We start from the raw sequence: 16,324 nt of genomic DNA, 5'->3' as shown, positions 1-16,324 counted from the left end.
GTTTCTCGGGATCAAGACCCTGAGCCTTCCTGCTGGAGTCTTGGTGCCCCAGCTAAAGTTCTGAAGTAGAACTGTGGATTGGGAGCATGATGCTACTGTGAATACCGGTTGAACACAGTGGAGATTCAGTGCAGGCAGGCCTGGGGCCCCGGTACATCACATTCGCAAGAGTCCGTTCCCCTCTCATTTCACCCCAGTTACAGATTTTTTGGGGGGGGGTGGGGGGGGACCTGTGGTCAGGTTCTGGTACAATTGTCTCCTCTTGCCCCACCCCTCCCATCAGCCATGGGCATGGGCAATGGCTGCAAGACTCAGGCACTTAAAATATTGGGACAGTAGGGGAAAAACATAAGTGAGAGTAAGAACTGCAAATGGTGCAGGGGAGAATGAAGAAAAATAGGTGTTTTTTAAAAAAATTATAACTTAAATTATTGTATCTTCTTATAAGAAGTGAGGGGAAAAAACAGTGCTGCATGGGAGCTGAATGGGCTTGTTATAGTGAAACTGGTCCTCGGCCCTGGACATCCTGTTATCTCCTGGGTCTGCCTGCAGAGCCACCAGCTTGTTTCTGTTTCTCTCCCAGGGGGTCTATCATTTGCCAGTAGGAAGGAGAGGAGAAGGGTGTGTAACTCTCTTCAGGACTTCTTTTCAGAGAGGCAGATGGTAGGCACAGTCTCCTATTTCCTCCCATCTCTGCCAGTGCAAATTAAAGGGCTATTGAGAATTCTAATCCTCCTTCCCTTATCTCTCCTCCAGTGCCCAAAATTAAATTGTTCTTCATGCATCCTCCCCACCCACCTGTTATCGCTCTCCAGCATCCACTAAATCTAGTATCTATGCACATTCTCAGCATTGATTCTTTCCTCTAAACTCCTCCCTTCCACTCTCCTGTTTCCCTTACTTCTATGAGGAAGGGAGGAGAAGCAGGTGGGAAAGAAGCAGATAGGAGATTCTTGGCAGCGCATGGTCTTCTCTGCCTAAGATTTTCAGCTTCTTTCACCTTTGTCTAGAAACACAAACTGTGGGTGGGGGGAGTCCTCTTGTAGTGTTCTGAATACACAGGAAGAGGATTTCGAGAACTCTCTTCTCAAACAGAGCAGTAAGAAAGCTCTGTAATTCCAGAAAAGTCAGGTGCTCACACATAGTGCTTTTGAGCAGGGAGCTGGAAATACTGGTTGCAGCTCTTCATTACAAAAGTGGATTTTGTTTGTGTGTATGTACGTGAGTGTGTATAATTGGTTCAGTGTTCTAAAGGAGTAGTGGGGGCTGCAAGTGGCTTGCAGGCTGTATGAGTACCAAGAGAACATATCATTGCTTTCTCTGTTTTTAACAGGTTAAATAAAAATTAAAGGAAAAAATATTAAAGCCCTAACACAAAGGGATTATAGTGGAAGTGCATAATTGTTACATTAATACCAAACAAGTTCATCATGAATTTGATTGATGTTGCTACAGTGAATATCAAATTAACCTTGTGTAGTTCATGTGATTGTATTTCTGATACAGCATAAAAAAAATTTGATGTTGATATTTGAGGATTCCTTTTTAATAAGGCTGACATTTAAGAGCATAATGCTTTCTTTTCTTTGTGTTCCCCCATTTCAAAAGTGAATGTATGTTGGTGAAAGGTGTCATATGGATAGCTCTAAAGAGGATGGTTGTTTAGTTAATCACAAAAGTGTAGCATGGATAATATAAACCTCCCCTATCTACCTCTCTATTCTGCCCTAACATGGTGTGACCAACTCCGGGGTGGAATTAGTTTAGCTCCATGTCTCTGGCCTCACTTCTCGAACTAGAAAGTGTTCTGAGACTCCAAATCATTTTGCCTAGGCTGTTGAACAATGGTAAATTTTGGATACTCTTGACTAAAAGTTTAGTAGCCAGATTTAAATAAGTGACCCTAGCGGTGATGGGCTCTGAATCCCCTGCACAGTTTGGTCACCAGTATAACACCTTTTTGGTTTGGTTTCTGTTGCTTATAATCTTGACAATTTTAGGTTGCAAAGTTGTGAGGAGGAGTTAGACAACAAGAAAATATTTGGGCTGAGAGATTGGCATCCTGTAATTTTAATGGAACCTCTGCTACTTTTCTGTCTTCATAATCTTAAATCTCCTCTTACTGGCTACTTAGAACCTACTGTTGTGGCTGGTGCGCCATAAAGTTGTCTTACCCAGAAGGATTTCGGTTCACAAGTTTATCCATGTGGTATGTCTTCTTACAAGAATAATGCAGTGTACTGTATTGAATTTTACAATAATCCCAGTCTCTCCTGAGACATTCCTAAGTATGCCACAAATGTGGGAAAATCTTCCATAATTATTATATTGTTGTACCCAATGTACAACTAGTTTTTCCAGTTAATTGGCTTTTCAGTGCTGGTGTGTAAATAGTTATGATGAAGAAATGAAGAACAAATTTAAAATGTTTCTAATTTTGGGCTTGACAACCATGACAATGTCTCTTTAAGACTTCATTAATGTCTAGCTTTATGTCTTCTACAACTTCTTTAGCTAGAGGTCTTGATGCTTTGCTTGTTTTGAATCTCTAAACTATTCATAGCCATTTGTCTTGTTACTCAGACACTGGACCAGATCCTGAGCCATGTCTCTGGGCTGTGCTATGTTACGCATTCCACTGGGTCAAGCAGTCATTTCAGCAGCTCAGGATTATTGATACATAATCTCATCTCTACCCTTTTCCCTGGGCATGCCCTATGTGCTGAAAGGTGGCGTGGGTACTGGTATAGTGGTTTCTCACTACCAAGCATTTCCTTTGTGCAGTGGAAATCCTCAAAGGGTTGAATTGGCTGCCTTTATACTGCTTTATACCAGTAGAATAGCACAGAGAAAACATGGGATAGTGTCTGACCCATTATCTAACTCTTCTACTCTGGTAGTGCAAAATAAGTTCTCTGAATCAGTACTTCACTTTCTTCCTCTTCTCTAAAATTGGAAGCAAAAAACTGTTTTGACAAATCTGCTACTTCTCTATTCTTTCTTTCTAATTCATTACTAATGCTTCTTAGTAGACAACATTTGCTTGACGTTTTATCTGCTGTAATTCTCTCCAGTGTCATCAGTTTTTCTTCTTGCTTTTAACTTCTGCTTATTTCTTAAATATAGATTTTCAAATTGTTGTCCTTACCAGATTTGATTTGTATTTTTGAAAAGCCTTCTGTTCAACCGTTAACGCTCTTTATAATAATGTCTAACTGCGTTGGTTTTTGTTGCTCTTTTATCTTGCATAAACTTAATTGGGATCAATTTCAAATGTGGCTTATCCAATTGTTAAGTATTTCCCATTTTTCTACAATAGATTTCATATATGTTATAGAATTCCAAAACAAAATCTGTTGGACATATTGGCCTAAAATGTTTCTTATAGTGAGAAATATTGAGGGGTTTTTTAAGTGCTATGCGGATGTTTGGATCACTATCATGGTACTTAGTTTCAATTATATCTTTTTTTTTTTTTTTTTTTTTTTTTTTTTTAAAGGATTTCAACCAATTATGATCTATATGTAACTGTAAAAAGCTTGGCATACCTCTTTGATGTGAGGAAGTAAAAATTAAGAAAAAATGCAGAAATCCTTCTGAGTTGGGTACTGCTAAGGGAAAATCTCAAATGTTCTCCTCTCTCCCTCCCCTAAGTCAGACTTACGTAATTGTGTAAAATAATGTGCACATCAACCCAGTCTGCGCTTCAGACTTGTTAAATTAGTTTAAGCCTAGAGGTAACAGAAAAGTGGCAGGATTTATACATAAGAGAACCAATAATTTGAATCTAGATTTCTTTCACAAAATGCCTAGAAAGAGACTCAGAAGCTAAAATCCTGATCTTCTATTTTTCATCTGCTAGTTGTGTACTTTCTTGTTGGTTCTAGAATGAAAGTGATTTAACTAATCTGAAGTGTTGGACTTAGTATTGTATGGAATTTGCTGTATTTTTTCTTGGAGATTTCCACTTTTGCCTGCATAAGAATGTAAAATAACTATGGCTATAAATCCTACTCCACAAATTGATTTTGGCAGTAAATGAGGGTAACCAAAATTCTTGGGGGTTAAAGTGATTGGCTTATGGCTTCTGCATACAGTATTTGTACCTTGCTTTAAAAATAAAAATTTTAGGCTTATGCTCTGTGGTCATGATTCTGAGAGAGATACTGAGCACTGATAACTCACATTGAAATCAACCAGGAGAGCATCTGCGTGTGAAGAAACCTATAAAACTCCAGATTTCCCGGCTTTCCCTTATTGCTGCAAATTGTCTGCTGTGTTTGCAGGAAAAAGTGGCAGATGTCTCCCATCTTCTTTCCTTGCTCCCATTGTACCTCTTTGCATATGTCTACACTGCAATTAAAAACTCATGGCTAGCTTGTGCCAACTAACGTGGTCTTACAGGGCTCAGGCTAAGGGACTGTTTAATTGAGGTGCAGATATTCGGGCTCTCCATAGAGGGACGGGGGTCCCAGAACCCAGACTCTAGCCTCAGCCCCAATGTCTCCACTGCTATTAAACAACCCTTTAGCCCAAGCCTCTTAGCCTGAGTCAGCGGGTATAGGCCAGCCTCAGGTGTTTAATTGCATTGTACTCTTACGGTGGCTAGCTGGGGGACCTTCTCATGTGTACTGGGCTAGAGGCTATGGTCTCAGAGCCCCCCCACTCCCCTCCCGTATCTTGGGGTTAAGCACCACTGGATGCCCCACCTCTAGCATCATGTTGCCATCCATTGAGTTGGGATAGTGAGGAGCTAGGAGCGAAGTCAGCAAAAACCATATAATAGACCAACAAGAAGGAGGGGGGAGGGGAAAATACATTCAACGACTAAGAGAATAAAAAGAAGACAGACAAAGGAAAGAGGATGAAAATGGAAATAATGAGAGACGGCATCAGCTATCAGGACATAGTATGAGAGGATGGTGGCAGAGTCCATCTGTCAAACCATTTTGAGGTTGGGAAGAGCTGTAATATATGGTAGAATTGTATTGTGAATGTCAGATTAGGGACACTAGTTTTCAGAAGTTTATGACTAAATTGAAAAAAATAATTTGACTTGAAACTAGCCATCTAAAATTAACCAAAATAACCAAGTTGTTTAAAATAAAAGAAAACTAATATTCCATTTTGTATATGGGGTTATATGGTCAATGAGCTGACTTACAATTGAGGATCTGAGATCAAGTCTGACAGTAGGTCACAAGTTAAATCAGTTTGGTTGTGTGTCTAATATTTGTATTCATATTAGTTTATATCTCAATTTTTCATTGTTTCATAGGATTGGCAAATTTTGCCCAGAATTGCCAGTGATTTTGTAGGCCAGGACCCAGGTGTATTGGCAGAGTTCTGTGGAGATGATGGCCCAGAGCCTGTCTGCGTTTTGCCTCACTCTAGCAAGTAGTTTTTCTCACTTGTTCATGAACATCAGATTAAGTAAGAATGAAAGAAAATCAATTAAAAGTAAAGAAAATATAAGGCCAAATTTTCTCCTTAAATACATGGATATAGCCCCTAATGACTTCAGTGGAAATGATGCACATAGCTGAGTGGAAAATTTAGCCCTTAATATTCTAAATATAATATACAAATATTGCAAAAGAAAACATACTGATGCAGAATGATTGACTAGCGTTGGCTTATGCTATGATAAATGACCCATGCAATGCAGTATGGTGAAATTAAAAGTGCAGTGTTGAGTACAGAAGAAAGATACGATGGTGGATAGTATGTTGAAATCATTTGGGCAAAGCTTGTCAGTAGTGTGATGGCTGCTTTGATAGTTCTGTTTACTATAAATTGATGGAAGTTATTCTGGCATTCATAAAGTATGACTACAAAGGAAGGATATTGTGTTACTGTAGTTATTGATAATGCTAAGGGGGACAAGTTCCAGTATGAAGTAGAGATTGAGGAAAAGATAGTTTCTTCTTTAGAACAGAAGGAAATTTCTTACCGAGGGATGACCCCAAACTTTAAAAATTTTACTTGGGGAAGAATATAATGATCCCAGTGAGCAGTTTGTGATCTTAAAAATAATTTTGAAATAAAGCCATCCATCATAGGTCGAAGTGTAGGGGGAAATCTGTACTTCAGCTATTCAGACATGACTTTTCACTCAGAATAACTAAAACAGAGAGTGCTTCCAAAGTCAGCAAAGGAAACTGATGAGGTAAGCTATTTAAAAATGGAACTGGCTTGAACTTGAAGTAGACATACTACCTTAGTTTGATTTGGGGATTATGATGATGTATTTGTTGCATTAGTTTTGCTCCTGATCTCTTACTATTACCTTAATGTTATACAACCCTAAATGTTTTTGAGAAAATATCTATTTGGTTTTCCCACATGCAAACAGTCATATTTTTGGTTTCAGGACAGAATTCGTATGCTGTAGCACTTAATTTTTAACTACATTTCGGGGAAGTGATTTCTGGAGGCTGATACCTTTGCTCTGTTACTAGATTGTTTGTAAACTAGCCATTTTGACATTCTTGAGAGGAGTCCGTATAAAGGCTTATATTTTTGTTTATCTGGGATAAATGACCTTCTCTTTAACTAAGAGCAATTACAATCTTGCTGTTTCTTTTCTTTTTCTTGATAGAGAGAGCTCGATGCCACAGCAACGGTATTGGCTAACCGACAAGATGAAAGTGAGCAGTCTAGAAAAAAGCTTATTGAGCAAAGTCGCGAGTTCAAGAAAAACACTCCAGAGGTAAGGTGAAAAGCTGCTTAACTGTCATTTGACTTCCTTGATGTTAACAGGCACTTTTAAGTTTTTTACAAAACTAGATTGGGTGAATGTGATTCCAGAATTTTCTTTAATGCATTGCTTAATTCATCAACTTAATTGTGACTGATATATATGAAGACTTTGTTTAGACTGCTTGAGTGTTCTATAGTTGTTGAAATATGAATTGACTTTTTGGGGATCTAAATTTGAACACCATGTTTAACACAAATGGCTTATTTACATTTCATAATCATCCAAAACCAGAGACACTGCAAAAATCTTTTTTTCTGTGGTAATCCAAACTTTATCATTCTACATGCATGTAGAACCTGGCCTTTTAACTCCTTCAATATAGATCATTGACCCATCTGTTTCCACTGAAGTCAAATTAAGTTTTACCATTGACTTCAATGAGCTAAGACAATGCTCAGCATTGGGACAGAAGAAAAGAATCCATCAGTGGGCATAAGGAGGCAAAGCTATGGAGGGAGAGGTGTGAGCTATGAAGGGTAAAGGAGGAGGTGTGAGGCAGAGGGGATAAACATCTTTCCAGGAGCTGAAGTCTCAAATATACCAAGTGTCTGGAGGTTGATGGAAGATTTATATGTACATTCTGTAAACTTTGTGTTGGTTCTTCTCACCCTCCTGTGAAGAACCAGAATGCAAGAATGACTTTCTGCATTTAACAGTTGTTGGCTTATTTGGAGAATTGTCCCTGGCAAATTTCTTAACACACTGGCAACTGTATTTTTATCAAGCAGAAGTTTACTGAAATAGGTGCTTTTAAATGCATTGTGGTTATCAGTAAATTTTTATTATGTTGTATGGGAGTTCATACTCAGTGGGAAGCTCTGCATTCTCTAGAGGCATTGTTTTTGCACTCGGTTTTTCAAGTCTGTGGCTTGCTTTTGCGGTAGATAAACAAGACATTCACAAGTAAGTGAATGGTTTTTAATGTAATCATATGGTGGTAGAATTTTTAAGATTTTTTTTTTTTTCTGTAAAAACCCAAAGTGACAACCTTTTGTTCACTAATTTGGTACAGAATGTTTTTCTTTGTCTTCAAAAATAGAGATGGATTAGACTTAAAACAATGAATTGGCTCAATATTTGGGGAAGCTTGGATCTGTACCAAATTTACAGCTTGGTCTCATCTCTGTTTACGTCACTACCGGATCACATTCTCCTATAAGCTTGTATAGATTTCTCAGAGTTCCTTTTCTCTCTGTCCTCTATTACTATGATGTCTTTTTTTTTTTTTTCAATCTCCTCTGCTTCTGAACAGGAATATCATAGTCTGTCGTCATGCTCTACTTTTTGTCAGAATTAAAAAAATAAAACGGGTTAAAAAAGAGAAAAAGATAATGACTGTAATTGTAATCAAATGTAGCAGGCTTGATAAAATCAAACAGGGCCAACCTGTGCTTCTTTAGGTGATCATCGGGAGTTAATAGATTTGAAGTGAAATGTCACTTCAAGTGGGGCCTCATACAGAGTGTGTGTGTCATACTTGGTGGTTAATCTTTTTAGATTAGATACAAGTGTGTGTGTTGTGTTTTTTTGTTTTTGTTTTTTTTTTTAAACACAACCATTTTGTTCCATTTGATTGTTCTATTCAGCTATGTTTACATACGCTTAAAGATTCCAGGGCCACATTACGTAAATCACAAATAACTTAAAGTATTATATTTTAGATTTGAAGTAAATGTACTTCAAGTGGGCCATACATACCATAAATCGAAATACAAGGCACAACCATTTTTATGTAGTATTATATTTTATTTGCTAGATATCAGCTATATAAAACTTCAGTAAATTCACTGCTACAACTACTATTTTACGATTAAAAGAATCGATCAATGATTAAGAATTATAGTACTTTATTTACTGCTACTGCTGCTTCCTGATGCCTGACACCTCTTACTTTGGACCACTGCATCAAAGTCTGGAGCAAGGCACTGGGCTGTGGCAAGCTTCAGTATTGCATTCAGGTGTGAATCAGTAAGTTGAGAACGAAATCCTGACTTGTTGACGTTCATTACAGAAAAGAGCTGTTCACAGACATACGTTGTCCCAAACATGGACAGAATTTTTGAAGCAAAAGACTTCAGCCTGGGGTAATTTGGTCCTACATACTGATAAAATGTTCCAACATCAACACTGGAAAACTTATCCCTCAGAACAGAATCACACTGCAGTTCGATTATTTCCATCTGAAGCTCCTCTGAGAGCTCATGCGCATTGACAGAAAATGGGTTACGGAAAATTGCAAAGTCTTTCTGAAGGTATTTGAAGTCAGAAAACCTTGCCTGGAATTCATTTCTTAAGTTGGAAATTTTGCTGCTGTACTTTTTTGTGAGAGCATCACAATGAAACTTAGCTGTGTTGCGTTGAGATTTTAAAGTTGGAAAGTGTGCGGGATTATTATCTGAAAGTTGCTTTTCCCAAAGCTGAAGTTTAATCTCGAAAGCAGTAATGCTGTCAAAAACATCTGTCACCAATTTGTTGCGTCCCTGCATCTTTGTGTTGAGACAGTTCAGGTGTTCCATGATGTCCACCATAAAAGCAAGATCTTGAAGCCATTCATTATCCTGCAGTTCAGGCATAACCTTTCCTTTCTGATTCAAAAACAATTGTATTTCACCACGCAATTCGTAAAAGCGTTTCAGTACAGCCCCCCGACTTAGCCAACGAACATCAGTGTGGTATGGTAACCCATGGGGTCTCTCAGTTGCTTCCAGAAGGCAGTTGAACTGTCTGTGGTGAAGGCCTCTTGCTCGTATAAAATTAACTGTTTTTATAACCACATCCAAAACATTATCCAGTTTCAGTGTTTTACTGCACAGTGCTTCTTGGTGTAAAATGCAATGTAAATTACAAAACTGATTTTGCGGATTGAGAGCAAGCAATTTTTCCTTTAACTTTGCAGCAACTCCAGCTTTTCTACCCACCATTTGTGGTGCTCCGTCTGTAGCCAGACTCACAGCTTGCATCCAGTCTACACCTAATCTGTCCAAAGTTTCCACCAAATTATTAAAGATATCATCACCTGTTGTTGTGTCTTTCATAGGAACCAATTCTACAAACTCTTCTGTTATGCACATGTTTTTATCAACACCACGAATGAAAATTGCAAGCTGTGCCACATCACTAACATCCGTACTGTCATCAACTGCAATCGAAAATGCAACAAAGGACTTGACTCTGTCCTTTAGTTGATTGTTAAGGCTCTCTGACAGATCACTGATTCTCTCAGCCACTGTGTTTCTCGAGAGGCTTATATTTGCAAAGGCTTGCCGTTTTTCCGGACATATTAATTCTGCAGTCATTAACATACATTTCTTTATCATTTCCCCGTCTGAAAAAGGTTTTGATGACTGTGCTAGTTCATGCGCAATCATGTAGCTTGCCTTAACTGCAGCTTCGCTTACTTGATGGGCATTTGTAAATAGCGATTGCTGCTTTTTCAATAACTTCTCCAATTCAGAAACTTTGTCCTCACGCAACTTTCCAATATATTTATCATATTTCTCAGCATGCTTGGTATCATAGTGCCTCCGAACATTGTACTCTTTGGCAACAGCTATATGCTGCGTACAAATCAAACATGTTGGCTTTCCATTCAGTTCAGCAAAGAAATACAAATTTCTCCACCTCTCTTGAACCACACGATGTTCTTTCTCCAATTTTCTTTTCTTTGCTAACATAATTATAAGGCCCTACACAAGGCTGTGTATGTATGTACAAGGCCCAGCTTACACAAGGCTGCGTATGTATGTACAAGGCCCAGCTTACACAAGGTTGTGTATGCAAGATATCATTATAACAGTCTGGCATACACAGCGTTCTGTGATGCCCCAAGACCACCCTGTCCCTCTCCAGCCTTTTGGAGCGCAGTCTCCCACAGATAGCGCTCTGCGCAATGCCCCAAGACCACCCTGTCCTTCTCCAGCCTTTTGGAGCGCAGTCTCCCACAGATAGCGCTCTGCGCAATGCCCCAAGACCACCCTGTCCTTCTCCAGCCTTTTGGAGCGCAGTCTCCCACAGATAGCGCTCTGCGCAATGCCCCAAGACCACCCTGTCCTTCTCCAGCCTTTTGGAGCGCAGTCTCCCACAGACAGCGCTCTGCGCAATGCCCCAAGACCACCCTGTCCTTCTCCAGCCTTTGGCGCACTGCCGCCAGAGCACAATGCCACGACATCTCGCGAGATCTCGCGGCGTTGTGCTCTGGCGGCTGCCGGCCCAGCACAACGCCGCGAGATATCGCGGCTGCCGGCCCAGCACAACGCCGCGAGATGTCGCGGCTGCCGGCCCCAGCACAGCGACATCTCGCGAGATCTCGCGGCGTTGTGCTCTGGCGGCTGACTGACCCCCACAACGCCGCGAGATGTCGCGGCTGCCGGCCCCAGCACAGCGACATCTCACGAGATCTCGCGGCGTTGTGCTCTGGCGGTTGCCGGCCCAGCACAACGCCGCGAGGTCTCGCGGCTGCCGCACAACGCCGCGAGATGTCGCGCCGGCCCCCCAGCACAGCGACATCTCGCGAGATCTCGCGGCGTTGTGCTCTGGCGGCTGCCGGCCCAGCACAACGCCGCGAGATATCGCGGCTGCCGGCCCAGCACAACGCCGCGAGATGTCGCGGCTGCCGGCCCCAGCACAGCGACATCTCGCGAGATCTCGCGGCGTTGTGCTCTGGCGGCTGCCGGCCCAGCACAACGCCGTGAGATGTCGCGGCTGCCGGCCCCAACACAACGCCGCGAGCTCTCGCGGCTGCCGGCCCCAGCACATGCGTTTTATTGTTTCGCTAACCTACACTCATTTCCAGCATGCGTGGGAATGTATCACCCCAGACAAATGAGTGCTGGAAATAATATAATCGGGCTACACCATCCATTTTAGCTCTCTCCCTCCTCCTCATTTCCCTTCCTCATCCCTCTTCAGGGATCCCTCTCAGTAGCCTCTGCTAAGGCAGGAAATAAACACTCTTCTTCATTAGGAGCAGTAGAACCAGTACCTGCTCAATACAGAGGAAAGGGTTTCTATTTGAACTATTTCCTCATATCAAAGGAGAACAGTGAGTGGAAACCAATTCTAGATCTAAGGCTTCTAAACAGGTTTGTGAGATCCCAGAAGTTCAGGATGGTTGCCCTTGTGGCTATAATTCTATCTCTAGATTCAGGTTTTCGGCCCTTCACTGCTTTGATATAGGCCCCAGCAGAGACGCTGCAACATCTCACCGCCACGCACACGGACCTCGCGGGCCAGACCAAAAAGGCTGGCGGGCCATTTCTGTTGTCCAACCTGATCCCGCGGGCCGTATGTTTGAATCGTTTTATGCCTTCCCTCTGACACCTCTTGTTTATCACCTTGAATAGATCAAGCAGGAAAAGGCCAGTGTCATTCTGGTCGAGGCAAGCATGGTTTCTTTACCTGTGACATCTTGCTCTCTCTCCTCTGATAGGTCTCTGAACTGTTCCTCAGCTTCTCTCCCAGGACGTTGGATTCCTGACAGATCACAACTTGGGCATTCTTTTCCTGAAGGCATGGTTCCTTCCTAGATGGTGGCTCTGCAAAGTCCAACATGTACTATTAAATAGTAAAAAAGTTTCCACCAGAACGTCTTACCTTCAAAAAATGGACAAGATTTGTCCATTGGTGTGAACTCCACAATGCTGCTCCTGAATCTGCCCAGCTTGTGCTCATTCTGAAGTACCTGCTATATATAGTGTAAGAAATCAGGACTGTCCTTTAGTTCAATCAAAGTTCATCTGGGGGCCCTACCAAGGTTTTTTGAATACTACTATTGAGGGATTTTCTCTGTTTGCTTACCCCACAACTGCAAGATTCATGAAAGGCTTGGGGAATCTCCTCCCACTTGTAAAGCTCCCTACTCCTGCTTGGGACCTGAACTTGGTTCTCAAAAGCCTCACAAAATCCCTATTTGAACCAGTGGCCACCTGCTCCTCATTGAATGTATCAAGGAAAACAGCTCTCCTAGTGGTGGGTTAACTCAGCCCACAGAAGTGGAGAGATTGGGGCTTTAATGACAGACCGTTCACAGTATTCCACAAGATGTCCTTATGCTGCATCCCAGGTTTCTGTCTAAAGTAACTTCTGAATTTCTCCTTGATCAGACCATATTCCTTCCAGTTTTCTTTCCAAAACTGCGTACTTCTAACCAGGAGACCATTCTCCACACTCTAGATGTCAGGAGGGCATTGTCTTTCTACCTCTATAGAATTAGTCTATTTTCTAAATCCAATGGGCTATTTGTTTTGATTGCACACAGGGTAAAGTGTTCTGCCATTTCTATTCCCAGACTCTCTCAATAGAGTTCTGAGGGTATTATAACTTGCTACCATGCGGCACTGAAACGGTGATATAGGGTGGACTGTCTACGACTGTCCACCCTATATCACCGTTTCAGTTCCCTCAGCCAGATCATAATCTGTATCTATGGCTCTCATCAGAAATGTTTCCATTTTAGAAATCTGCAGAGCTGCTACATGGTCTTTGGTATGTACCTTCCCTATACATTATAATCTGGTTGTTTCCTCCAGATCTGATGCTGCAGTTGGTAATGTAGTTCTCTCTTCTGTAATAGATACTGCTTGGGAGTCACCAAGAGTGGAGCACCCATAGGGACACTACTCGAAGAAGAAGACGTTACTCATCCTGTGCAATAACTGTGGTTCTTTGGGATATGTCTCTATAAGTGCTCCACTCCTCGCCCTCCTTTCCCTATGCTTCGGCGTTTCCTCTGAGACTTGGCAGTGAAGCAGGAGCTGAGGGGGCAGTTCCCCTGTGCAGCCTGAGATAGCCTCTGTGCATGTGTGGGCTGAATGGACACTGCTAATGAAAATCTCCAATCAAGGGTACTTGGTGGCACATGCACCAAGAGTGGAGCACCCATGGGAGGACATCTCGAGAAACCACAGTTACTGGACAGAGTGAGTAACCTCTTCTCCCCATCAGTAAGACAGGCAGAATTAAAGTAACGCTAGAGGTAAGCAATAGAGGCTTCAGCTGTACTGATGAGGTTTTCAGTATTCCTCCCTCTTTGCTTGCCCTTGCTGTGGCATCAGCTGTCCTCAGGCAGGTTCTTCAACCATTAGGACAGGCACCCTCTGAGGCATGGCTCTATACAGCATTATGTCCACTGGTCCTTCTATGTAAATGCTCATAATTGGAAAGAGAGAAACTGTAGTCAGCTTTAGGTAATGAATATCTGACAGGAAAAAAAAACACAGGAAAAGGACATTTTGGTGTGTCCAAAGTGTAGCATTCTGAGTAGGAAGAAGAGTTCTTGGATCATATTTGAGGAACCAAAGCCTTTGGTGGCTGGGAGACCATTAAAAGAAGATAATTACTTGGGCAGGCTTCTAGCCAAAACTGCAACTTTGAGTCCCTGTCACAAATTCTATCCAAGGCAGAGAAATCATGCCTGAGATGTACACAATGGAAGTATAAGGACTGCTTGCTGGTCTAACATGTAGTGGAATTCCCTCTTTAATCTATTTTTGGTAGCCCAAACTCCAAATATATTTTGTTAGTAACATAATTTAAAAAAAAAAAAAAAAAAGGCAGTTTATGTACAGAATATCTTCCAAGGGAGACAGTTTTCCTGATCTGTAAATAAAGCTACCCTGTGTAATTGATGCAGTATGTCTTCTCCAAGATAACAAAATATGAATTGGGCTGTTAAAAAAATTGTGATTGTTTCAAAGTTCGGCTTTTGGTCTCCCTTCATATTAAGTATGCAGCACAGTTAATGCTGCAGTAGCATAGTGCGTTACATGATCCCTTTCCTTCCCCACAGATTAGTAGATAAGTGTCACTTGGCTCTTAGCTCCCTACCAGATGCTATCCAAGATGCCTTTAAACTCTCTTTAAAGTCTGTTGTAAGTAATCTAGTGTTTAGAAGAGTCCTATGGCAGATGCCCCATTCTGCTACAGTTTCAGTGAAACTTTGAATACTAACACTTCTATTTGAGGAGAGTAGACTGTTAGGACAATTTTTAGATGAAACTTTAAATGATTTAGCAGGTACAGCAGGGTATCTTCCTTTGTAAATTATCAACTCTGATAGAAAGGTAATATATTGGGTATTTCCCTTTTTACGAGATCTTTTCCTTATTTTCATGGCTTCAGAAATAAATATGTGGAGCAGGATAGTCAAAACTACTGGCAGCTGTTTCTGACTGGTATAATCAAGGGATTCAGAGAAGCAACATGTATTCTGTGAATGTTTGGGCACAGACAAGTGTATGTCAGGAGTCACAACTAGTGACTTCAAATAGAGCTTTAGAAATTAATCATATTCCAAAAAGTTAGTTTTACTCTCTCAGAACTTATAAAAGGGCAGGATGTTTTCCACTATATTATATCTGCAGTCCATAGATGCAACTAGGGTGTTTTCAACCTCTACTTATTTGTAATTCATTGTGAGCAACAGTTAAGGAGTTCTAGGTTTCAGAGGTTGGGTTACCAAGTCATAGATCTGAAATGCTTAAATTGTGATATGCAAGACATTTCAAAATGGATCATGTGAATTGCCATGCCAGATCAGATCACTGATCTAATTCTAATCCATGTATCTGACATTGGTCAGTACCTGTTGATTTCGGAAAAGGTATAGCAACTGGGAATGATGCATGAAATCCTGTAGTTACCAGTTACAGAATAACCTTCCCATAGCAAAAGCTTCTTCACAACCCAAGTCTGTGAGTGGTTGGCTTATACCCTGAAGCATAGTGGTTTATCTCTTAGGAAAATTCCCCCCCCCCAATGTAATGTAACTAAGGATGTTCTTCTCATCTGTATAAATCTCATCCTTTTTTAGCCCTACAAGTCTCTTGGGCTCAAAATTACCTTGTGGTATTGAATTCCACAATCCTGAAATGCCCCTTGTTCAGTGTTGTATTATTATTTATTATTTGTGTTGTTGTAGTGCATTGGAGCCCCAGTCATGGACCTGGACCTCATCTTGCTAGGTACTGTACAAATACAGAACAAAGGACAGTCCCTGCTTAAGAATTTACAGTTTAAGTATTAATAGAGAAGGTAATTCAGACACTATTTATTCTAATATTCATTATTTTGTCTAGTTCTATCATATATCCTCTTAATCATATCCTTTCTAAATAGTCCCAATCGTACTGATTAGTAATTCTTGGCACGAAGCCAGGGGATTTCCTGATGCTGATCATTAGGCTGCCCTAGTTCCTGTCCAAATTCCTAGTTGGGTAATTACATTCTGTCTACTTACATTTATTTAACTTATGAAAACCTATTTAGTGCTCTAGGTGCTTCAAAGTAAGTTTAAAAAATATAGAAAAATAGGGGAAATTCCAAAATACAATTAGGTTATAAATAAATAGTTGAGCCCAGACTTTTCATATACATAGTAAATGTTAGATGCCCAAGAAAAAAGGGCCAATAAAATTAACCCCATTCAGCCCGTCATTCTTCATCTCCTCACCTCCCTACCTATCCTTATTAAATGCCTTACATTATGCCCAGAAGACTAAGAAATCTAGGCTTTGTTGGACCAAAGCAGGTGGCCTTTCAGAGTAGAGAATTTCATGTTTTCAT

General features: G+C 40.9%; 1 protein-coding gene across 4 annotated transcripts in view; it reads left to right on the top strand.

Annotated features, from left to right (window-relative positions):
• CUX1 (cut like homeobox 1) overlaps window positions 1–16,324 on the top strand; it is a 372,701-nt gene that overhangs the window by 55,794 nt on the left and 300,583 nt on the right. For all 4 annotated transcript variants that reach the window (XM_067537835.1, XM_067537834.1, XM_067537832.1 and 1 more), the window contains exon 2: window positions 6,602–6,712. In XM_067537835.1, coding sequence (XP_067393936.1) covers window positions 6,602–6,712 — 111 coding nt within the window. The remainder of the gene's footprint in view (window positions 1–6,601; window positions 6,713–16,324) is intronic.

This window comes from Emydura macquarii, unplaced genomic scaffold (assembly GCF_026122565.2).
Source record: "Emydura macquarii macquarii isolate MOO-44397 ecotype Brisbane River unplaced genomic scaffold, CSIRO-AGI_Emac_v2 contig_450, whole genome shotgun sequence".
NCBI lineage: Eukaryota > Metazoa > Chordata > Testudines > Chelidae > Emydura > Emydura macquarii.
The sequence above is the reverse complement of the archived record's forward strand: the minus strand, read 5'-3'. Positions and strand labels throughout refer to the sequence as shown.